The 24,130-nt window shown below is 49.0% G+C and overlaps 2 protein-coding genes across 3 annotated transcripts; both read right to left on the reverse strand.

The window, feature by feature from the left end:
- Positions 1 to 12,177, reverse strand: LOC134564433 (ciliary rootlet coiled-coil protein 2-like). Its single transcript, XM_063423286.1, has 11 exons — positions 9,715 to 12,177; positions 9,152 to 9,274; positions 8,252 to 8,355; positions 7,172 to 7,310; positions 6,822 to 7,015; positions 5,328 to 5,455; positions 4,962 to 5,131; positions 4,089 to 4,160; positions 3,636 to 3,758; positions 2,688 to 2,814; positions 1 to 710 (listed from the first exon to the last, which is right to left on the reverse strand). Exons 3-11 carry the CDS (start codon positions 8,281 to 8,283, stop codon positions 643 to 645), a joined length of 1,053 nt encoding a protein of 350 aa, XP_063279356.1. The 5' UTR covers positions 8,284 to 8,355; positions 9,152 to 9,274; positions 9,715 to 12,177; the 3' UTR covers positions 1 to 642.
- Positions 12,178 to 17,460: 5,283 nt separating this feature from the next.
- Positions 17,461 to 24,130, reverse strand: LOC134563675 (serine/threonine-protein kinase PAK 1-like). Of its 2 annotated transcripts, XM_063421839.1 has the most exons (7): positions 23,831 to 24,124; positions 22,876 to 22,993; positions 21,960 to 22,059; positions 21,336 to 21,532; positions 20,871 to 21,005; positions 19,521 to 19,714; positions 17,461 to 19,052 (listed from the first exon to the last, which is right to left on the reverse strand). In XM_063421839.1, the coding sequence occupies exons 2-7, from the start codon at positions 22,951 to 22,953 to the stop codon at positions 18,956 to 18,958; spliced, it is 801 nt and encodes a 266-aa protein (XP_063277909.1). In that variant the 5' UTR covers positions 22,954 to 22,993; positions 23,831 to 24,124; the 3' UTR covers positions 17,461 to 18,955. The 2 variants fall into 2 exon arrangements, with proteins under 2 accessions (XP_063277909.1, XP_063277910.1); XM_063421840.1 differs by lacking the exon at positions 19,521 to 19,714 and having other exon boundaries at positions 23,831 to 24,130.

The raw sequence follows: 24,130 nt of genomic DNA on the forward strand, positions 1-24,130 counted from the left end.
CAGCAGCCCTCTGCCGTGCAGCGTGTGCAAGAGAAAAGAGGCGTCCAACAGGAAAAAAAAGGGCTGCTACAAATCTCCAAAGGACACACTAGAATATGGATGTGGGGGTTTTCTTTGCCTTTTCCTTTCTGTGTCTGTGCGTGTGGCGTGCCTTTCCAGGCAATGAAACACGTAGGCCTGTTGGGCCTTCTCACCTCTCTCTTGATTCTATCCGTTAAACTCAGGCAACACCACACAGCCCTTCTTAGTGTCCTGACCACTGAATATTGTTTTCAGCAAGATTTTGGAAAGAAAACAGCTGTTATCTGACAGCTATCAGGAGGGAAGCTCTCTCTCAGGTTTTGCTTCCTTCCTTAGTGTGGCCGTCTTACTTTGACTCATACAAAACCAAGTTTCCTAGGAAAACAAGCAAACTGGTGCCACACGCTTGAGGGACAGGAGGGCTTCCAGGTGCTGCTCCCTAAAGCAGGCAAGACTTTGGCAGCATCCAGTTATCTTTGATGATGCCATGTGATCAGTACTGAGACAGGGACAATCTAAAGCCGGGCTCTGAAGATGCTTGCAGCTTGCCTGACTTCCCACTTGATACTGCACCACCAAAATACCTGGCCCATAGTTGTGTAGAAGGAAGTGTGGCTGCACTCACCCACTGCCAATATGTTGCCAGCCAGTGTATTTCTCTGCTGGATCTGCCATGCTCACAATGCTCCCTGAAAGAAACAAAATGCAAGAAGCAAACTTCAAAAGAGAGATACTGACTTCTAGGAGCTCTGAAACTCAGCTCCACTCTGTGAGGCTCTGAGCAATTCATGGTCGGTTGCCTTACAGTGACATCAACAAGAACAACAACAGCAGCAGCCCCAGCAAGCCAGGCAGCTCTGAAACACACACGGCCTGCACACAGTCTGATTCTCCATACTCCTTTGCAGGTTTACCTTGAGAGCAAACTAAGCCCAGGGAGAAACCTTCAGAGCACACAGAGATCAGAAAGGAACAGGCACCAAGGCAAGTGATTGCAATCTACAAAGGGAAGGAGGGCTGAAAAATCATGACCCTTCCTTTTCTTGGGGAGAAACACTCTCTTGTGAGATTCCACAAAAGGTTTCATACTTTCAGAGTTTAAATGCCCCCTGGGATCTGGGGTGAATTTTTATCAACAGCTGCTTTTTGCAGAGCAGAAAGAATATTGCAAAGTGAATTCCAGGAGAGGAGGGCACTTCTCTACCTCTCAGCAGTTTGCCTAAAGAATGCCTTGCCAGTTTTAGAGAACAGCAGCTCATGCCATCACCAAGAACAATGGCTGTAAGAATTAGGACTCTCTTCCTTTATGAGCAGCCTAAGTTCCAAAGATGACTTTGCCCATTCCCATTTAGTGAAGAACTACAACTCCTTGTCTTCAGCCTGGGAGGCAGCAGGCACCAGCACTGGGCTCGGCCTCCTGAACACGGCCCACGTGCCCCATCTTCCCAAACGGGCACGGCCGAGACGGGTCACAAGGACAGCGCCGCTCCTCAGGCGCTGCCGTGACACACACAGCTGCCCAAAGGAGGCGCTGATCCTTTCACGAGTCCAGGCAAAGCTGCAGCACCGTGGCGGCAGCTGAAACCTCCCAGCTAAGGAAGGCTCCAGCCTCTGCAGACACATCAGCCGTCAGCGGCAGGGCAGGTATGACTAAAAGCTTGGCAAAGCCCATGAATGGCCACTGACAACCACTGTGAAGAAGCCACAGCCAGACCGAGCTCCATCACAAGCTTGTTGACACCACTCGAGACAGAAGATGGTTGTCTCAGAGTTCAGACCCACGGAGGAGTAGATCAATCCACCCTCTGTCCCAAGAGTTGATGGCAGACACTGAGTAAAGCAGGCTCTCTTTACCTCACCGGTTATTCTCTGACAGCCCTGCACTGCCAGCCCTTGCCAGTTAAAAGAACCAGCTGAGTTTTACTGCAGAGTCGCCAAGGCCTTGGTGTGCTTTCCTAGAGTATTGAGGCCGATGCTTAGTATTCCAAGAGTATTCACTGGCTGGGCATTAACCGTGACAAAGTGCCCCGTACTGGAGGAATGTGCTGCAGAGGGGCTGCAGGCTTCCTCCTGAGAATTGCCTGCAGGGCAGTTTTGTCTGACCGTGCCACATTGATGTGACTTTTCAAGATGTACCTGATGTTCTTTTCAAGGAGGTTGGGTTAACCAAACTGTAGAATTCTCATCACAACCAAGAAGGAATCGTAGAAGTAATACCAGTCCTAAAAACAACCCCAGTATGAAACCAGCCCCACAGCCAATCAACTTCTCAGAAGGATTTGGTCTCCAAGGACCAGTGACAAGTCAGGAGTCTAAAGGGAATCCAGGAAGCCAACTGTGCTGATCACTTTGGCCACACTAGCACACACACTGTGTTCACTGGGTCATTTGCTAGGTCACAGCCTTCTGTGGTTTGGGAAACAATCCCTGCTTTTGCCTTTCCCGCACAGGGAAGCTCAGGCAAAGCCCACCCACTCCCAGCTGCCCTCAGAGGCAAAAGGAATGCCCCACGAGCTCCCCGGCTGCATCCAAGCACAACAATGGCTTCTGTAGGGAGTCCAGAATGTCGATGTGACACTGGGGTGAGGAGGAAGATGTGGTACAGCTGATGCTGAGGCACACACACAACACACTGCTCCATTGCACAGGAAATCCACAGGACGTACTCAGCATCTTCAGGCATTGCTTCTCTCTCTCCTGGCTTGACCAGCATGAACTGTCCATGCTCGAGTTTTCAGGCTGCAGAGGGGAGACTCCTTCTTTGGAGGACGCTGCTGCAGAGCCTGTGTCCATCTGGGACAAGAAATTAATTTGTGTCAGAAAGGTGGCTGGCAGAGATTCCCCAGACAGCCCATTTCAAAGGGAAGCCCTTTGGAACAACACTGGTGTAAGGCTGCAAGCTGAGCTGTCAACTCTTCCACCTCAAATCCAACCCAAACAAGCAGTCAGAGACTACAGCTTGGCACAGCCAGCCATAGTAGAGACTGTGAAAGGGAAAAAGCAACTTGAAATTTCACCCTCTTCTCAGCACTGCATTCACCATGGACAGGGACAACTTGTTCGGAATCTGTGTGGGTCACCACGTTCACCTGAACAGACCTCTCAAAATACAAAGCCAGCACTTTGTGGACAGCAGAAATACATTCACAGCATTGCCGGCCCACTGGCCAAAGCATTAGCCCTGCTGCCCACGGCAGCCGCTGAGATTCAGTGGCCCAGTAAGAGTCCTTGTGACCAGCTGCCGTGGAGAACACAGAGTATTGCCTCCATCTACCTGCTGCTGTGCAGGGGAAAGGTGAGAAGAGGAGAGACCCCTTGTTGCATGAGTGCAGTGCCTACTGCTCTTCCACTCACCTGCTTTTGTTCACACAGCCTGTACTGCAGCTGGATCCTGCGCATCCTTTCCATTTCTTCTTTGTGTCTCTTCTCCATTGCCTTCATCTCCCTCTGAGCTTGCTGTAGCTTGTCCTTGATATTGTGTCAGGAAAAATCTTACTAGCACCTGCCTCTGTGCATCCAGTGCCTGCAGTAGTCCTTGCCTTCCCTCGCCTGAGATCTATAGTCCATGGCGCCATTCCTGCCCTTCCCTCTGCTACCTGGCTGGTCAGGCTCACCTGCCCATTCTCCCGCTCCTTACTCAGCTCCAGCCTCAGCTGCTCGACTTGCTGCTGGCTTCGGATTAGCTTTCTCTCCATCTGGTGCATTCTGGTTAAGACAGCAGCCTTCTGATGCTGGAGCTGCACAGAAAGGAAGAGAAGACCGCGTTAAACTTCCCACACACCACTTGTGTGGCAAGCAACATTGATGTGCTCATGCTCTCCAAGAGTATTCTGTTCTCATTCTTGAGTTTACCAAGGCCTAGCTAAGACACAATCCCACCCAGACAGACATTGTGCAGAGAAGCAGAGCCATTAAGGAGCTCACAGGAGTCCAATACAACACACAAACTCTCTTTTCACACTCTTTGCCTTTTGACTGGCTCTGTTTCGTATGATTGCTTATTCTGCTTCTATGATGACAGCTTCCTGCTTCATGTCAAGCAGCCTTTTCTCCTGCTCCCCCTGTACCTCTGCCACGAGGTTTGCCTGTTCCTCCAGCTGCTGCTGCGCCTCCAAACGCTGTTGTTCCAGCTGTCTCTCCTGCCGAGGGGAAGAGACATATCCAGATGAAGTCCCAGCTATGCTCTCCAAAGAAAAAAATGGAAGCCTCATCCCTTCCACAACCCCCGACCTGAAGAGTTCACAGTACTGTCTTTGTGCCCTCCAGCACTCCTGTCTTAACCAGAAACTTAGCAGGAGGGTCAGCAAGTGAAAGGAAAGGAGATGCCACCTTCCTTCCCTGTTCTGATGGCTGCCTGTTTCCTGGCCCCTCTCTCCTCAGCATTTCGGCCTATTTTCTGAGCCTCTCTTCTCAAAGTTCCTCTGCCTTTTGATCAAGGAAAAGCTGCAGGTGGACTGCAGGACAAGGAGGGGGCCAGCACCCCAACGCCCTAGTCACAAGACAGGCCAGCAACAGGGACCTGTGGCATATGTTTCAAGCCCAAAGGGAAGATGTGCGTCCACTGTGGAAGGACAGAAAGCAGGGAACCCCGCTGCTGGGACCGCAGTTGGCAGCGAGGTCAGCAGCAGTTGGCTGCATGGCACGAGGCTGTGGGGAAGATCCTGCTCCTTTGCTGCCATGCCTTGGGTGGTGACCACCCAGCCTCCTGGGGAACTTGACTTTTGCCCATCCTGAAGCTGTAGCTGCATTTACTGTCCCAGCACCATCCTCTACGTCTTCACAGGCCTTCAGGTATGATTCCTTGAAGCCCTCTGCTGCCTGGCCCAGCAACATGTAGCCTACAGCACATGCTTGCAGCCATGTCCCATCCTCAGGCTGCTCTTCTGCTAAGCCTGCCCACCCAGCTAGCCTGAAAACTTCAGGTGCGTATTGTTTCTTACCAAGTTTTCCTGGAGCTTCCTTTTTTCCTCTTCCTGAGCAGATTGCCAGAGTCTGAGAGCCTTGATGTACTGCTCTTCCATCCTGCGGAGCTGTTGGGCCATTTCTTCACATTGCTGCTTGCTGAGAGATCTTACAGCTTGCAGCTCACGACCAAGGCCCCTCACATCCTCTGCAAAGATGGCAAAGGGCAAGTCAGAGACTCCCCAAGCAGAGCACTCTACTGACCTTAAGCCCTTTCAGTTTCAGGCAAGGAGGGACCTGCGCCCAGCTCCTTCACTCCTCAGAAGCGCTGCAGACAGAGCTGGCTACAAAGCAATTGCTCTAGGCAGGGCAATCACCAGAAACAAAGCGCACGAGGCTCTCACCAAGTATCACCTCCTTGGCCTGCGTGGCTGTGCGAACTTGGCCTTCCAGACAGCTCCTGGCCATCTCCAGCTCCGAGATGCGCCGCTGAGCCGCCTGCAGGCTGCTTTGCAGGCTCTCCTTCACTGACCTACAAGTTGTGAAGATGAAGAGAAATTGTTCCTGACGCCCAGGGGCACTTTTTCCAGTAAGATGTACCTTCAGATCCCTATACCTGATGATGGAAAATGGCTTACATGGAAACTCAGATACAGCAAGACTATTTCTGCCACTCAAAATAGCAAAGCAGGCGCCACCAGGTGATTGGGTAGCCTTTCCTCATGACCTTGCCCAGGACAGAAAGCCCAGCTGAGTTTGATCTCAGCAGCCAAAGCTCAAATTGCTGTTGCGTGACGTATCCCACATGGGACGTATCCACCACATGGGTGGCTGTGCCCACAAAGTCTCGGCCAATGAGCAAAAGCCCAGCCTCTGCTCCCAGCCCTGAGTTCATCAAGAACTTCCAAGTCACTTAGCAGGGCAACAGAACACAGTGAGTTCCTTGGTGACTTGTCAAAGTTTAAAGCTATTCATTGTCTACCTAGAGGTTCTTTGTTTTCCAGACGCTGTCTAAGTAAAAGGGACTAAAGGAATGCACTGAACTATGCATGAAAACTCCGGCTTCTGGCAGCATGAGTAGGAAACCAGAACAAGGCTTTCATCTGAACAAGAACTGCTTGGGAGGAGGGACAGATATCTTGCCATTTCAGTTACTGGAAGTTCATGAACAAGAGCACTTGCTACCTTGATTTAGGGCTAACTAAGCCAGCAGTGCACAAATGTCTGCGCACTTTTTAAAAAGGAAGTGGGACCAGACAAAGGCACCTTGACGGGTTACAGCGATGGGTGGACAAGGGCGCAAGCATCAGTGCTCAGCAAGAATCCCCAGACACTGTCAAGATTCACAAGACCTTTCCCTGCTGCTGCTGCTAGTAAGCAGCTCTAGGTCCTGCACCATACTTCACCAGAGTTAGCTCAGAAGACTCTCAAGATTTTCAGCATGACCCTCCAGCTTCACCAAAGGGTCAGCACCCTACTCACAGCAATCACATATAAGAGCATTGAATTCTGAAAATACCATGTAAACTACTTGGCAAGGAAAGATTGATGTTCACGTGCACTGAAGGAGAAACCAAAACCAGATAGAAACTTCCATTTCAGCAAACATCTGCATGGTTTCCCTGGTATTCAATTCAGTGCCAAGTTGCATTTGCCATAGGAATGTGCAAAGGGTCCCAAGCAGGCTCCCAAGAAGAGCTTTGAGAGCTTGAGCTGTCAGAAAAATAACATTCAGGTATTTTTCTCATTGTTTCATTTTTCTCATGTCTCTCCACGTCTCTGTCAGAGAAACATCCGGAGAGCACACAGGAGGCAATCAATCCTGATAGAACGCTTACCACCTTTGTAATTACAGACCTTCAATAATGCCTCATCCAGATTCTCCTCCCTGCCTTTACCTGGTCTCTACCAGCTGCTTGGAAAGGCCTCGTAGCTTCCGCTCCGTGCCTGGCAGCTGGGCTTCCAGGGCAGCCTTCTCTTGTGCCAGCACCGTTTCCTCTCTGCACACCTGGGACAGCGTGTCCCCTTGGCGAGAGGACTCCTGGAGCAGCCTCTCCAGAACCCTGGGGGACGGCCCCTGTGGGCGGCAAACCTGGAAGCAAGGGGGGCACCATTTTCCAAGAGGAACAACAACAACAACAACACAGTCTCGGTCTTAGCTTGCTGCCAGCAGCAGCATTTGGGGTGGTCTTGCTAGGGCGGCAGTCCCCTCTCCCACAAGTGCTGCCTAGGAATAAGGTGAGCGTACCTTTGGCACCGCCAGAGGAACCTCTTCCTTCAGCAGATCCCTGTGAGGCTGCAATTCCTCCGCTGTCTCTGCTGACGTTTCAAAGGCCCGGGCTAGCGAGGAGTGGTGCTTTCTCTCAAGGGCAGACAACTGCTCCCATCTACGCCAAGGGACAGACAAATAAGCCTTTAATAGCAACACAGTCTCCTTGCAAAAACCACAGCTTCATACCATGTCCCACATAGGGCAGGCTCAGGGGCTTCCAACAGCCCTCTAGTTCCACCTCAAGAGAATGCTGCAATGCCCTCCCTAGACCAGCATGTCTCTTTGTCATTTGTGCAGGTGAAAGAGTCTGTAGCAATGAGAAAGTAAAACCAGCTTCCAGAAGCCAAAAGCCAGGTACTTCCAGAAAGCTTAACAGCTTCCTGCCTGCTAGGTCTTATGCTGCTCTCTGATACAGTGGACTGATACTGGACTTGTAAAAGTTGTCTTTGGCTAAGACACGCTTGGCAAGTCCAGATGAGTGCTCTCACAACTACTCTTGCTTTCACTAGGGGAACAAGGAAAGAGCCTGCAAGCTACAGCTTGAGGAGGAGATGGGTACACATTTGCAATCCAATAATGAAGAGATCCCAAGATGGTTTAGGCCGGCAGGGACCCCAGGAAGCCTCTAGCCCAGTCTTCAGCTCCAAGCACTTGGTGTCAGCTATGGCATCTGGACAGGCTGCTCAAGGCTCTATCCAGCTGGGGCTTCCAAATTTCCAGGGCTGGGATCTGCACAAGCTCTCTGAGGTGCTTCTTCTGCTGCACGATTGCCTTTGCAGTTCAATTGCCTTTGCTGCCCTCAAGCCCAGCCTGGACCTCCCCTGCTTTTACTCTGGTCCAGTTCTCAGTGCTTTTTGTCAAGGTTCCAGGAGCCAGTCCCAGGAGGCAGCAATGCTCTAGGTGGCTCAGCAGCCGGACCTGCCCACGGGCTGCCCTACCCCGACTGTGCTGAGCAAGTCAAATGATGAGAAGCCAATTTGTTCTTTGACACGGGGACTCCTAAAGCCCAGCAATGCCCACCCCTGCCCAGAGATAGTGAGAAAGCTTAGCACACACCTGAAATCCCGGGCTTCGCACACTCTATCCATGCTCTCCTGCTGCTCCGCCTCTCCTGCCTGGGCCCAGCAGTCCTGACTGGCAAGAATCTCTCCTGCTGGGGCCTGCAAGGAATGGGCAGGGAAAAAGCACAAACAAACAGTAGGGAGTAGGGATGTTGGCTCCTGAGAGCTTTGAGAAGCAGAGACACAGCTCACGTGAAGACAAAAGCTGGTGTGTGGGGGTGTTGATGTGGGTAAGCGACTAAGCCTTGGCTTGCTCTGTAAGCGTCTGAAGAGAAGCAAGGAACATTTCCCTGCTTGCCTGTGGTCAACTGGCTTCCCCTCAGGATTTCAGGCCTTACAGAGCAGCCAAGAGGAACTGCATTGCAGACCTTCAGAGACAGACCTTGTCTCTGCCATGCACAGCTGCTCAGGATTCTTCTCAGCAAACTTGGGTCATGTCAAGGTTAAGGCTGTCCTGGAAGCAGTGACTGTGGCTGCCTAGCTAGGGCAGGGAGAGGGGCAGGTCCCTGCAGGCAACGGTGCCTCCTCCCTACCCCACAAGGCTGTGAACTGCGCCTTGGGACCACTCTGTGCGCTGACAACAGGAGCCTGCACAGACACTGTGCACAAAGGGGCTCACTTTCACACCAGTAGCACTAAAGGACATCCTGCTGCCGCTTATCTGACACCAAGGGAAGTTCACAGTGCCTGTCACAATGCCAGGAAAATGATGCCTGCGTGTGGAAGTTCAGATCCCGTTTCCCACCTGTCAGTGGACGGGCTGAAGAGCCAGGTCATGGCAGCACTCCAGCCCTCAGCATCTTCAGCCACAAAGGGCAAGTGCTGCCTGATCACAGACCTGCAGCTCTGCGCTGCACCAAAGCTTGGCACTGTACCAACCAAAGCTGCCACTTACTGGTTCCAGATGCTCCGGCCCTGGACTGACAGCACGTGCAGGTAAGTTGTCCTTTGCCTCTTCTTTAGCCTCTGGAGGAAGAGAGCGAGCCAGAGGAGGTTCTTCTGCTGGTGCTGTGGTGCTCTGCAGACAGACAGCAGCGTGAGGGACAGAGAATAACCTGGCGTTTAGAACCTTCTTTGTCCTGAGCTCTATCCCCAGCTGTGGTAAGGACAAGTCATGGATTTGGATACAAGTGGGGTCCTCAGTCATTAAAACTGAATTCAAGGGGGCTGATGACACTAATGTTTGGATGGGACTGCATATGCTTCCGAAGGAGATATTTCAGCCTGGCTACAATCAACGTACAGCCTCCTGTCTGCAAAACTTGACTTTCATTAGTTAAAAGCTCTTCAGCGGAAAAGGAGGAAACTGATGGAATGCTTTTGGTAGTGCTCATGCAGACATTGACGCGTGCTTCCTTTCAACCTGCCAGGCTGGCTCTCAACTACAACAGACCAAGCCCACAGCTTGCTCCACAATCCTCAGACACCAGGAATGTCAAGGGTGCCCATCCCACTCACCGAACCACGGCCTTGACTCCTTCCACCTCTGAGGCGACCTGCAGGTGGAAGGGAAAATGAACCAGGTGATGTTACAAAACTGTCTGTGCTGAGGAAGCCCACAGAATAAGATCACCCAAGCAGAGGGCATTTTCCTTTCACAGCATCCCTCCCAGAGCAACACTTCTTTAGCACAGCAAGCAAGACTGCAGGCCAATACCCTAGGCTGTGTCAACCTCTTGCCGGCCAAGTTTCTGTTAAGAAATTTGGCCGGGAAAATGCAAATTGTTCCTCAGCACTCAGGGCCTACATTGTAGCTCATTGTCCACGCTACAGCTAAAGTGGCTTGTTTCTCCTCTCTTTCCTGGGCTTTAATTTTCTTTTTGTAAAATGCATGCAGCATGTCCCTTGTGGTTGCTGTGAACAATTCCCCACAAAAGCTTTCTCCAAATGCCTCTTAGTGCTTGCAGTTCTGTTCAGACACAGCACAAGCCCAGCTGTGGGCTTCAGGCGCACACACAAGACGGCTTGGCACTCGGCCCTTCAGCCCAAAGCCAATGGCTCTTGTAGCACACAGAGAGGGTCCAGTTCAACAGGCGCATCCTTTAAGGATGGAGCACAGAAAAAAGCTGCTTTCCCTCAGTTCTGGAGAGAACCGCACAGTTTTTAGAAGGACACCTGCAAAGCTCTCCTAGCCTGAATTTTGGAAGTTGTCCACAGCCTGCTGGGCAAGAGACACCCTCTTTTTAGCCGAAGCTGTTGGCAGAAGCTCTACCAACACAATGGCACCTTTATGGCACTTTGCTCTCAATGTGCTGCCCCAAGGGATAAACTTCGACTTACGTCTCAGACCATTCAAAAATCTGCGGGATGACACTGATGAAAAAGCCCTGCTGACTGCTCTACGGACTCGCTCCATCGTTTCAGCAGGGCTGCTCCAGTCCGTGGGTCAGAAAACAAAAACGGAAAAAAAAACCCACTTGCACAAGTCCCCAGACTGCGCAAGGAAAAAGGGACACAAAAGGACACCCGTTGTAATCCACGGACTGTCCAAGAAAGAGGTGAAAACAAAAGACACCTTCCCAAGTCCCCAGACTGTTCAAAAAACAACGAAAATAAAAAAGGACACCGGCACGTGTCCGTACACCCTACAACCGCAGGGGAAAAAAAAAAAACAATGCCTACACAAGTCCACAGACTTGTGCAACAGCAGGCAAAAGAAACAGACTCCCTTGTCAGGGCACAAACTGTTGCCTGAGAACAGCTCCGTCAAGGCAATCCTCCTGCAACGAGCACGCCAAGAGCTGCTCTGGGCGCTGATGCCTTGCGTGCACCAGGGCAACCTCGTCTTGACAGCACTGTGATGTGGCAGCCCTCCACTGACATCACAATAGCAGCTTCTATGGGTTGCTCTGTGAACTTATGCATAGCAACCCAACCTCCTCTGATGCAAAAGAAAGCCCAGAAAGTTCTCCTCTGTCCCAAAGGAGCACAAAACCCCCTTGCAGTCCGTCACCCATAGCTCAGAGGATTGTTGCCCTGAGATTTCCTAATTTGCTGAGCGTACATATTAAAGTGGAAGTGTGCAGCTTCTCACACTCGTAAATGTAAACACAAGATCGTGTTTTGTAAATACTGCCCTTGTTATGGATTCCTTCTCCAAGAGAAGGGGAGGTTGAATGACAGCCTCCTTGACCAATGTGGGTGAGAGGTGGAATAACCACCCTCCAATCCATGGTCACCTTGTGAGAGGTATGTAATAGGAAGAATAAACTAAGGGTGGGCTCTCCTGCCTGCTGCTCTGTTTGAACCCAGACCTCTGTCTCCTGAGTGTCCTTATCTAGCTAGGCTCGCGGTGACAGAGGATCAAAAGTAACACAAAACAGACACCGAGCCCATACCCCCTGTATACCAAGCTGAACACTGAAAAAGAACCGGGATGTGAGGAAACCCAAGAAAACGTGCCCTTTGGCCACCACTGCTTCTGACTAAATTCAAGAACACTTGCTTAAATTCTCAAAGGGAAACTGTGCTTTAATAATATCCTGGAAAGTTCCCTAAATTGGAATGCCTGTCATTCCTATCCATTCACTGCATGGCTAACACCAACTAGCACACTGTAAGGCGTGCTGAAGGAAGAAGGATACCTTAGTGGGGAAAAAAAGCTGAGCAACAAACCACCCATATGTGTTTGTATGACACTGAACAGCGTTTGTGTGGTCAATATGGCAGGGACATGTCCTCTGCAGGGAGCAGTGCCCATGTTCTGTCCATGGTAGGGACTGCCCTTGGAGAGACCTTCACAGTGTGGATGCATCCATGGGCACATTTGCCCATTCTCTCTGCTTCCCTCAGCTCCCAAGTCAGCCCTTCTCTTGAAAATGTTCTCTGTCCAACACTAAGGTCCCAGTGCCTTTGCCAAAACCCACTGCCTTTGGCTTGGGGGAAACCTGCAAAGTCAGATTCCTCCATGCATGTGGGTTGGAAATCTCTATCCTGCCCATGGTGGATATGACGTGCTGCATAGCACTGCATTTTTCAGTCATTTGCTGCACTCTCATTTCTGGCTTGCAGGAGCTGAGTGAATTGATCCTGGTTTTCCTGAGCTAACTTAGTCTTGTCTTTTCTGGAGCACATAGCTCACACAACTGCAAAGTCCATGTCTGCTGCGGATAGTTGCAAGCACCAAACGGGGCAAACGATACCAAGTGCAGGTTCTGTGAAATTCTCCTCTGTCATTTCATTCCATACCTCCCCACAACGTGCCATGGGAAGGAGCAGACAGGTGCCAGTCTCACGGGGAACAGGAGAAGACAGCAGGTCAAGAACAGGACTTACGCCCATGGCTAGAGGAAGCAGAGGAATTTGGAAGGCAAGTGAGTGCTTGAGATGGCAGAGGCCTGCCAAGCTGCCTGCTCTTGTCTTGCTGCTGAAACCGAGAACTTTTGTGCTCTTGAGAACAACCCTTGGGCCTGAACCCCACTGGAATCAGAATGTCTTGGAGGGATTGGCATGTGCCGAGGAATGGCTTACACTGCTCATTTTTTTGGCAATTAACCAGGCCATGTTTTAGAAAGGAGGAACCCAAGTGAGTCTTCGGAGCTTCCTGGAAGGAACAAAGCCCTTTGACAGCAAGCAGCATTCCCTGGCTGTTGTCACAGGAAAAATCCCAACAAGCCGAAGACACCTGGATAAAAGGCTGAAGACAATTTGTGCTACTTTGGCCTGCAATAGCAAGGTCCTGGAGATGCAGGTGAAGGGGCACATAGTGTCCCTGTGTCCTGTTTCTGCATCCTTCTGGGAACCAGAGGAATCCTGCCTCCACCTGTGAGGAACTCAGCCTGGGAACTAATACTTCCTTTCTGCTTTGGCCTTTGTCTTTTTTCTTTCTTTTGGACAGGATTGCTTTGTAACACCAGCTGAGCCTGCCTCCAGCCTGGCTGACTGCACCCAGTCAGCAAAGGCACTGCAGGAAGCCTGGGGAGGAGGCACCGGTGCTCGAGGAGGCTTTGTGCGCTGGCAGCCCAGCGCAGGAGCGGCAATCAGAACCCCGAAATCCTGCACTCCATGGGAAGATTGCCTTCCTCGTCAGCCCGCGCTGAAGCTGTGCAGTGCCCCTGCTGCAGCTGATCCTGACGATAAGAGAGGGACTCAGGAGACATTTTCTGGGTTGTGAGCAGATCCGAGCAGGAGGCAGGAACCCCTGCAGTTTATTTACAAAGTAACTTATATACATCTTCTATAATGTCCATCCATTGGAGGACATTTCCCACCTCCTAATCACCACTGGTCAAACTGTCCATCACCTTTCTCCTCCCATCTAGTAATATGTAAACAATGGGAGACAGTTAGCTAAACATAGCCAGTGTTTACATTAACAAGCGTGAGAGAAGCTGCACATGCTCTTTCAATATGAGCACTTGACATACAGGAAAAAACCTCATGGCAACAGTGCCCCTGTTGCGAGAAAGGAGCAGAGCATCCTTTCAAACAGGCATCAATATGATTAGCTTTGATCTCTGCTGTTTATTCCTGGTATACTCCTTTTATCAGGTTACAGAGAGGAAAGCAAGCACAGCTAAACAGTTGGTGATTGGCTAAAAGTACATATACATATACATTAAATGATTGTTCATTGGTCCATGTTTTTTGGCATCTAGTTTACCTTTTGTTCTACCTTATGAATAGCATTCTGTTTTCTACATCCATGAGAAGGCCTAGCAAGTTGTTACACGTATTCAGCATCCGTGAGGAAGCATCCGTGCAAAGGCACACTAAATTATTACAATTGCTACTTTCTTACTAATTCAAGGTTTACGAGACCAGCACAGGAACAGTACAGACTCTCATACTGTTCCCTGGTAGCAGGGATTGTTCAAACCCCCTATCAATAAATCATGACCTCGCTCTTCTAAAAATTCTTCTACATGCCCCGGCGCTGTGCCTCACGCACGGACAGTCCCGTCACGACAGATTTTGTGTGTGAGGAGTAGGTTACCGTGGTTTCCCCAGCCACTTTTTTCATCACTAGTGCTCTATTTTCACTCATCAATGCTAGTTGTCACACCAAACACCAACATCAACCGTAAAAATTTAGTACACCACATGTGTTCCAGTGGGATTAACAGTGTCAGCTCCTTGCTGCAGAGCAGATCTATGAGGGGTTTTGCATGCTGAATTTCTATTCCCACAGACGTAAAATTTTCCATGTCAAAATCCCACGTGCCAAGCAAGCTTGGTGCTTTTTATGAGATAAGGTAAAAGGAAAGCTTGGTATGAGCACCCAGCTGAGATAGCAATCAATGGTTTGAGAGATGGCATACAGTAATATTTGCTTCTTGGTTCATTGTTCCAGCTAAACCTCACTCCTATGTCTGCCATGTGTGTACAAACATGCAGCAGCCCGGAGCAGGGCTGCAGTTCCCCAGCACTGCTGTCTGGCCTTTTCCTGGCACATGTGGCCCTGCAGCTCATGCAGCTGTGCTATCCCTCCCTACTGCTCCCATCACCAGCAGCTGGAGTGGGAAGCCAAGGTGCGGGAGGAATTCAGTGGCTTAAAAGTGGCTGGGAAAGAACGGAAATAGGCCAATATCTGCCAAAATGAAAACAACCAGAGTTCAACTTAACTCTCTGTGTGGAGAATCTGTCATTAAGGCCCAACCCAACATGCAAGCCAAAATCTTTTCTGATTTAATTTTGTTTATTCAGTTAGGCAGCTACTTTTCTAACAGGTTTCTTCAACCCATCTGAGATTCCATTTGCAAATTATTTTTGTGCTCCTCAGACTGTATTGCTTGGTCTGTAATACTTTTATTCTACTGAAAAGGTAATTTAAGAAACAAAAGGAAAATACTTGCACTAACTTACTACTTAAATTAAAAAGTGACATTTTGTGTGCAAGTCTCAAATCAGACAGGACAAAATGAGCAGGCAATTGATAGTCCAGGACCAGAATGTCCACATGCCAAAAAATTCCCAGGGTTGTTGTGCCACCTTTGCCCATGCACACATACAAACATAAACGTGGAAAGACACCGCCACAGCGCATCGCAAAAAGAATATTTCTCACCATTTCACCTCAGTCCTTCATGAAAGCATTCTGAAGCACCACAGCTTCGATCTGGTGAAGAGACCTAATGCCACAGGCAGCTAAGAGGGCTTACTGAAGTCATGACAAACTAATACCCTGTTTGGGTCTCTGGAATTCATTCTGACTTCCTGGACAGCAGAGAAAGATTCATCACTTGACAGAACAGCACTGATAGCAGTAGAGCAAAAAGGATGTGATAGGGAAAGTGTACTGACTAAATGAATTAGCAAGTTCAGAATATAAAATGGATTGTTGGAATCAAAAAAGGGTCAGGTGCACTTTGGATTTCATGCCTCTGTAGGAATGCACAAGGAATGGAAACAAATTCCTTGCTCAAAGTGAGTGAGAGAGGAATGTTTTCTTTTTAAGCACACACCCCACATGCACAGGGATATTGTACAAGCTGAAAATAACTGCACTTGGTGCGGTGGATTAGGTTTTGATAGTCCAGACACAGAGAAACCTACTTCTGGAATCAAAGAATTAGAAAACCAGAGAATCATTAAGTTTGGAAAAGATCTCCAAGATTGTTGAGTCCAACCTTTGACTGATCACCAACTTGTCAACTAAACCACAGCCACATCCAGTTGTTTCCTGAACACTTCCAGGGATGGTGACTCCACCAGTGCCCTGGGAAGCCCATTGCAATGCTTGACAACCCTTCTGAGGAAGAAATTCTTCCTGCCATCCAAACCTGAATGTCTGCAGGTGCAGCTTGAGGCTGTGTGCACTTGTCCTGTCACTGCCTCGGAGAAGAGGCCAAGCTCCAGCTGGCTACAACCGCCTTTCAGGTAGCTGATGTTGCCACTGTCATAGTCTCTGGCATTGCAATAATCACAACAGGAGAAAAGTTGGCATATGCCTTTTGAAGACTTTAAAGGATGGCAAAATGGATGGTCATGCTGACAAAATATTGGCAGTTCCCCTTCAAGTCTTTTCTGTCTGTTCCTTAGCACAAATGGGCTTGCTGCTGGTGGCAGTCAGCATGTTGGAAGGGGTTAACACAAATAGATTGAGACACCAGAAGGCTCTTGCCCCACCAGACCAGCAGGAAATATGTAATCTGTCCTCTGGGCTCTCATAACTGCTCATATCCAAAATAATATTATTTTGTCCAAAGTTGCTGGAAGATCTAATGTAAACCCTTCTGTGGGCTTTTTTTAGCAACATAAGGAAGGGATAGCAAATCAAAAAGGTTGGAAACGACATATCTATAGGTCCCACCAAACAAAAAGATATGTCCCTGCTGTCAAGAATTGCCAGAGTGGTTTTCCTTATTCCCTGGAAGCAAACTGTAAGCCAGCATCATGCACTGCAGAAAGTCTGTAGGATGTTCCCTGGGAAAACTGAGGACAAGCAGTTCATCTGAAAGAAAAAGTTAAAAGGGACCTTTTTCTCTAGGACCAGTTTTACTGGTCGGTACCGTGCTTCTCTCTTACACATGTAAGTGATGCAGAGTATTACAGAATAAAAATCCTGATACATAAAAGTGTCTCAGTTCCCTTCTCTCAGTTCACTTCTCTAGTTGTGCTCAGTGAAATGTTACTTTACTCTGCTAATTATTGGGGATGACTGAGAGACAGGAAGACTGATTCGGTGATCAGAGTTCGATTTTACTCAGGTTTCCCAAAAGCTTATATACTATTTCAAACAGGTTAATAATTTTTACTACAATAATCAGATTTAAAATCACACACAGAAAACTCACGCATTTTACAACAATCCTTTGCTTGCAGAAGTTGATTAAATCTTCTCTCTTCCCGTAAGCAGGTGTAATCCCATCTCCTGTAATTTTCACAGTTCTGTTGGTTCCTGCCATGGCACCTTGGTCATCAAACCAGCTATGCTAATCAAGTCTGTTTGACTCTCTGTCTTGTGTATTCCTAGATCTCCCCCTTCTGTATCAACCAAGAACACCCCCTTGATGGCTTTATTAATTAATCTCTGCACACATTGAAGCAAGCAAGGTATCATAACTAATACAATTATTATTACAATCATTACATGCATTCCTATCCTAAGAAAGTCTTTTAGCCAAGATGTCAGACCTTAGCCACTAAACAGGTTATCTAGCCAAGATCCAAATTTTACTTTTAGTTTAAATACACAGTAAAATATACGGAATAATTATAACAATACATAATATAATGCTTAATACATATAAGCTTGTTTCAACTAAATTTCTAATCTATTTATGGAGTCTTTAGCTTCTTAGGCGTTTATTCAGCAATTCAAATCTATCATCTGTTTCCAGGTTTTTTACACTTTTTTTCAGGGCTGAGGCCTCACAATTTTGCAACATAAACTGAATCTCTTACTAGATTAAAAAGAACAGAAAAATTTTGAAAAGCTCTGACAACAGTAGCAAGTTCAATAACTTGAGGGGATTTAAGTCTGCCACTGAACAATTCAAGACATTAAAAACATACAGGTCTTTGCATAATCTTTCAGCAGGAGTGTCCCCAGCTCCCCCCTTTTGTTGTACCAGAAGACGTTTGAGAACGCCATGGGCGCCGGGTCCGTTCTATAATTGATTGTCCTGTGGGTGAGTGAGGTATGCCCCTTTGGTGAGTGATAGCCCATAAGGAGAAGAAGTTTGCAGTTCTACAGGAAATGTATGTGGGCCATTATCTGTCTTAATCTGTTGTGGAATTCCTAAGGTGGCAAAGGCAGCAGCAAAATGACATCAAGTGTCTCTCCCTGTCTCTCCCGTGGGAGCTGAGGCAAACAGAGCACCTGAAAAGGCATCAATAGAAGCATGCACAAATTTCAAGCGGCCAGATTCAGGAATGTGTGTCACATCTGTTTGCCAAATCTGTAGGCTTTGTAGACCTCTTGGAATGACCCCTGTGTTCACATTAGGAAGGGAGCAATACTGGCAGTCAGGGCATATAGAAATGATATTAGAGGCTTGTGCTGGAGTTAATCTGAAAAGTCTTACCAAGGCCCCAGCATTTTGGTGAAAAAGGAGTGACTCAGTTTAGCTTGTTCTAGTTTGTTAGGCAAAACATGCTGCAATGATGTGTTGTGGTGTGGGTTTTTGCTTTGAGTTTTCAGGCTAGCTTTCTATTTCATTTGTGTGTTATGATTTAAATTATACATGCCATTGTGTGTCAATTCTCTGTATCCCTGCCTCTGTTGCTAGTATTTTCCTTGCCAATCTTCCCTCGCTCAATATATCATTTGCTGTTTTGTATCGTTACACTGCTTTTGCTATTCCCATTGGATTTCGTTCTGTATCCCTGCCTTGGACTCCTCCCTGAGTGCATTCTCATTGGTTGTTTGCTTTGTATTGCCCTGTCTATAAAATCCACGGCAAGACATGTGCTCCCGGTCCTTGGGGTTCAGCTTTTAGTTTTTATTCTTCAGTTGTACCTTTAATAAATCTCCTCAGTTTACCCCAAGACCCGTCTCGCCTCTGCTTCATCTCTGCACCCCAAAAGCAACCGCTGAGACCGTCGGAGTTCCTGAGCGGGGAGAAAGAGTCTCCCCGGGGGGAATGTGACGCACCCCAATGCTGGCAGCGCATCCTGGGAAACGCACACCGCAACAGATAAGGTGACCAAGGGGGCAATCCAAACCCCTCCAACAGAGCTTGGGGGTTTCTAGGATTTTTATTCTGAGTCCATCTCCAAGCTGGCATTGGAGAAGGAAATCCCGAACTGCTCCTGGTCATCTCCTCTTCCTCAGTTGCTTCACTGCAGCTTTCCTTTGTTTTAATTTGAAAAGCACCTGGAGTGGAGACTTACATGGCAGGGGTCCATGTGATCTGTAGAAGGAATAGTACAAGTACTACCAATCATAAAAACAACACCAGTATGAAAGCAGCCCCACAGCCAATTTCTCTGAAAGATTTTGTCTCCACTGGTTGGAGAATTTGAAAGGGGATCCAGGAAGCCAACTGTGCTGATCACTTTGGCCACACTAGCACACACACTGTGTTCACTGGGTCATTTGCTAGGTCACAGCCTTCTGTGGTTTGGGAAATCATCCCTGCTTTTGCCTTTCCTGCACAGGGAAGCTCAGGCAAAGCCCACCCACTCCCAGCTGCCCTCAGAGGCAAAAGGAATGCCCCACGAGCTCCCCGGCTGCACAACAACGGCTTCTGTAAGGAGTCCAAAATGTCTGTGTGAGACCACAGTAGTGACATTAATAGTGACTTTGTGACCCCCAGCAATGCTGTCCTAAGCAGAAATTTAGAAGGAGGATGAGCAAGTGGGAGAAAAGGAGATGCCACCTTTCCTTTCCCGCTCTGATGGCTGCCTGTTTCCTGGCCCCTCTCTCCTCAAGATTTCTTCCTGTCCTCAGAGGCTCTTTTCTCCAACTCATGAGGTGTCCTTGTGCTGCCTGCACTACTTTGCTGCAGGGATGACAGCAATCAGGCTGCCAGAAGAGGCTGAAGAGAGGCTCCGCTAATTTGAGAAATGGATGCTGTCCAAAGGGAAAAAACAAAAGAAATTGAAAGTAAAGAGCCAAAGGAGAAAGGAAAGCATCCTTTTCCAAACTGAGCTTCTATCAGGGTCAAGCTGGATTCCTCTAGCACCCAGAAACACAGACAGACACAAACGGCAGAGCGCAGATGGACTCAGCTCTGGCTTGCAGGCAGAGCAATGTCTTCCTTGGCATGCCCTTCCCCTCCTGTGCTGGCTGGCATCTTCCTTCACAGCTGGGACAGCCAAGGAAGTGGCCCGTTCACCAGCTCCTTGTCTGCCACAAAAACTGGCAGCAAAGCCGCAGAGGTTCTCATCTACTTGACCGGGCCAGGCAGCACATGCGGCTGGCACAAATCCTGCTCAGCTGTCCCTGTTTGGCTGGCAGGAACCTCTAAGAGTGGGCCAGGAGCGACAAGCTGGGTGCACTCTGAGGCTCACAGGCAGCTACACACAGCCCTTGCCTTGCCACAGACCAGTGTAGAACCGCTTGGCAGGGACTGCTTTCCTTGAGTTCTTCAAGCCCCACTGCAGGCCTCCACCCCCAGCACTGCAATAGTTCACTGCCTTGGCTAGCAGCTAAACCTGAACACAGCAGCCAAGAGCAAAAGGGGGCCTCAGAAATGACCACAAGTTGCGAGCTCTCCTCTGAGGATTACCTAAGACACTTGGGCTTGTTTAGCCTGCAGAAGGGCAAGCCCCAAGGAGACCTTTCAATCTTGGAAGGGGCTTAGAAGAAAGATAGGGACACATCTGTTAGCAGGGCCAATTGCAAGAGGACAAAGGGGACTGCTTTTAAGCTCAAAGAGAGTGGATTCAGATTGGCTCTGAAGGTGGAAACTGTTTTCCAGGGGAGTGCTGAAACAGGGGCACAGGCTGCCCAGAGAGCTGGCAGGTGCTCCACCCCTGGCAACATTCAAGGTCGGGTTGGATGGGGCTCTGAGCAACCTGATCTCCTTGAGCATGTCCTTGCCAGTGGCAGGCAGTTTGGACTAGATGACCTTCACTGGTCCCATCTAACCTCAGTCAGTCTTGGATCCCACTTGGTTTCCATTTGAAAAGCACCCAGAGCAGAGATCACTACAGGGGGCCCATCTGATGTCCTGGAGTTTGTGCGAGGGAAGAGCTGGTGGGCCTGCAGCCGCTTTGCATCGTACCTGCAGAAGTTCCTTGGCAGAGCCTCGCCTGTCCACATCCATCTGCAGGCAGCAGCACAGAAAGTCACGCAAGGCAGCGGGCAGCCTGAGCGTGTGCACATCTGGTGCCCCCTGCGTGCTTATCAGATACATAGCCTGAAGGAAAGGAAACATGAGAGCCTTCCTGTTTCTTCCATATCCTTAAATGCTCACCTAGACGCCGTATTTCAAGCTCCAGTCTGCAGTGGCAATTTTTTGCCTAGCAGACCATTAGAGATGAGCCTGCTCTCCCAAAAGACAAAAGGCTCTGGTGCAGCCCCAGTTATTGCAACCTGCAAGAGGCCTTGCCTTGACAGCTCATGAGAGCCCCAGGGACCTTTTTTCAAAGTGGGCCTTGGTGGAACCAGTTGAAGCTGTGGGCATGGGATTTTGTCTAATGGAGACAGACCAGAAGGACACCGGTACCTGAGCGTACTTGCACCTTACCCTGGCACTGTTTAGACGAATGTAAGGAGTCTCTCTTTTGGCCATGTGTATTCCTACGATGCCAAGGGACCAGATGTCCACTTTGGGGCCGTATGGCTCTCCTCTCACCACCTCGGGTGCCATCCAGCGAGGGGTGCCGACCACGGACTTCCGTTTACTGTGCTCAGGGGTGAGCCAAGTACAGAGGCCAAAATCAGCTGAGGAGAAAAACAAACACTGCTTCAAAGAGGAAACCAAGGAAAAGGGTTTCTCACTCCAAGTCTCACAATGCAGTGCTCAATCTTGCTGGAAAAGCAGCTGTGCTCTCTTTCCTCAGGACTGCAGCCAAGAAAATTGAGAGTTGTCCCCTTAACAAACCTGCCACGATTCCCACCTTGGCTTTTCCTCATTCACATGAAGGTTTACACTGTAACTCTCTCCCTTTGGAAGGAGCACACACAAACCAAAGTTACTCTGGACACCTTGTTCCTCTCAGCCCCACTCAGCACCTTCCAGCTGCACCCTGAGCTCGCAGCAGTGATCCCTGCACTCTCAGCAGCTCCACTGCTGGCACCTGGCAGCCAAACAAAAGCAGCCCCAGCCCAGCTCCTCCCCGGAGTGCTGCGCCTGACCAAGAACACTCACCCAACTTGACGGCGCCATCCCGGCTCAGAAGGATGTTGTCACTTTTGATGTCCCTGTGGATCACCTGGTTGGCATGAAGGAAAGCCAGGCCTTGCAGGCACTGAGAGAGAAAAAAGAAAGAGGAGGCCAAAAGTTAGCCTGATCTGAATTCATCACACACAAAAGGAAACTGCTCATGAAGATTCACAGATCCCACAGGAACACTGAGTGCTGGCAAGAGGAAGAGCTTGCTGCTGCAACCCCAGGAGAGCAGGATCTTTCCAAGGGAAGGCATCTTTGTTTCTGAGGGGCAAACATCCGTCGTTGCAGGAGTCTGTCCCCTGCAAAGCCAGTCACAATACCGCTGCTCCGGTGGATATGTTCTCCCCATCCCAAGGACAAAGGAGGGTTTTCCAAAAGAGGAAAAGTCCCTGCCTTAGGTACCAAGGGGATCACTGTCGGGCGGGAGACTGGAGGACAAGCGTTTGATGGCTGCCTCCACAGCAGATTTGGAAGTAGCTGATGAGTCAGTTTTCAGCAGCAAGCACCATGGGGGTGCCATGCCATCCCTTGAAGCTGAGACCTGTGAGAGATGAGTCTCCCTTTGGCTTTGCCGTTGGTCTCAAACTCGGACACCTTTGCATTTACAGGCAAAGAAGTCAGTGCAGAAAGATTGTGGGCAAAGGCTTGGAGAGGCAAAGCACAGAAGAGAAAATACAAAGGAAAAGGAGACAGAGAGTTCAACAATGGTAGAGAAGCGTAAAGAACAGACTATAGTAAGGGCAGGGACACTGGCAGACAGTTCCATCCAGATGCTCTTGCTTCTCTGAAGCATAAGAGCAAGACAGAAAGAAAGCTCTGAACATGGAATCACTCAGCAGAGCTTTCAAAGGACAAGCCCATCCAAGCCATCCCAAGCACAAGCAGGATTCCTTACCTCGCGACAGACTGTTGCTATGTGTCCTACATCCATCCTTTTCTTTCTGACAACCTCAGCTAAAGAGCCTCCGTCCATGTACTCCAGCACCAGCAGGACAGCCCCATTGACAAGGTAGCTGGAAGAGGAAAACAACAGCGTGGAGCTGAATGTGCAAAGCTAAATTGCCGTACGGAAGAAAAGCCTACAGTTGAGTTTTGCTTCCAGGTCACTGCTAAATGAAGATGGAATGAAATGAAGACACGCTCCACCTAGGCTATCCAGTGCTTGCAATCTGTGCTGTCTAAATGGGGAAGACACGTCCACAAAAAAGGAGACGGTTCAGGTGGCAAGCAGGCAAAAAAGGCTGTTTTGGGAGGCAAAGATAAATCTGGAAGCAGACACATCCCAGCAGCTGCTTCATCATCTTCATACACAAATTGCACCCTTAATTCCAGCAACAAGGAGACACAAGTGTTCAGAGCTTTTGCCTTGGGCAAGTGGGTGTGCAGCACTGTGGACACCCTTTGGGAATTCTTGAATAAAGGACAGTCAAAAACAGGAAAACCAATTTCAAACCTGGCAAATTCTGTGTCTCCTAGTCTAGTCTTTTGGCATGCATAGCAATGGAAAAGAGTGGGAACATGGCAAGGCAAATCATTGCTGTGATGCTTTGTCAGCACTTCTCCTCTGACACTTGGAAAAATTCATGCCCCAAAACAGCAAAAGAACATGCAGCCAGTGAACATACAGGCTGCTGGCTTAGTAAGAGAGCCAGATTTCTAAGAACAGTCTCCAAGCTCTTTATGCCAGGAACCATTCCTGGGGACAAAATGCAATCTCCTCCCACGTCTCTTACAGGAGTGGATTGCTGCAATAGAAAGATCGCTTTTGAGCCAGTGAGGAAAGAGCTTTGCAATCTGTGCCTTGCATGTATGCAAACGAACATTCCCAGAACAACACCAGAACTATTTACCTTTGTAGGTAGGTGACAATATTGGGGTTTCTTTTTTCTTTCAAGACCAGGATTTCTTTTAACACTTCCTCGACACCCTGGTGCTGGAGATTAAGTTCTTTTATGGCCACCTACAATGATGTTGAAAGCTGTTAGGAGCACACATTACATGAGCCTCTTTCTCCCGTGCGCTCATGAGCCTGGACGCCTTGTCACCTGGGTAAAAAGGGAATCCAAACCATCAACCACAAAATGCTAACAACACTCTCTGCACCCACAGACTTCTCAAATAGACTTTGTTTATCGCTTACACACCTTTTG

The sequence above is a fragment of the Prinia subflava genome, chromosome Z, assembly GCF_021018805.1.
Source record: "Prinia subflava isolate CZ2003 ecotype Zambia chromosome Z, Cam_Psub_1.2, whole genome shotgun sequence".
Taxonomy (NCBI): Eukaryota; Metazoa; Chordata; class Aves; order Passeriformes; family Cisticolidae; genus Prinia; species Prinia subflava.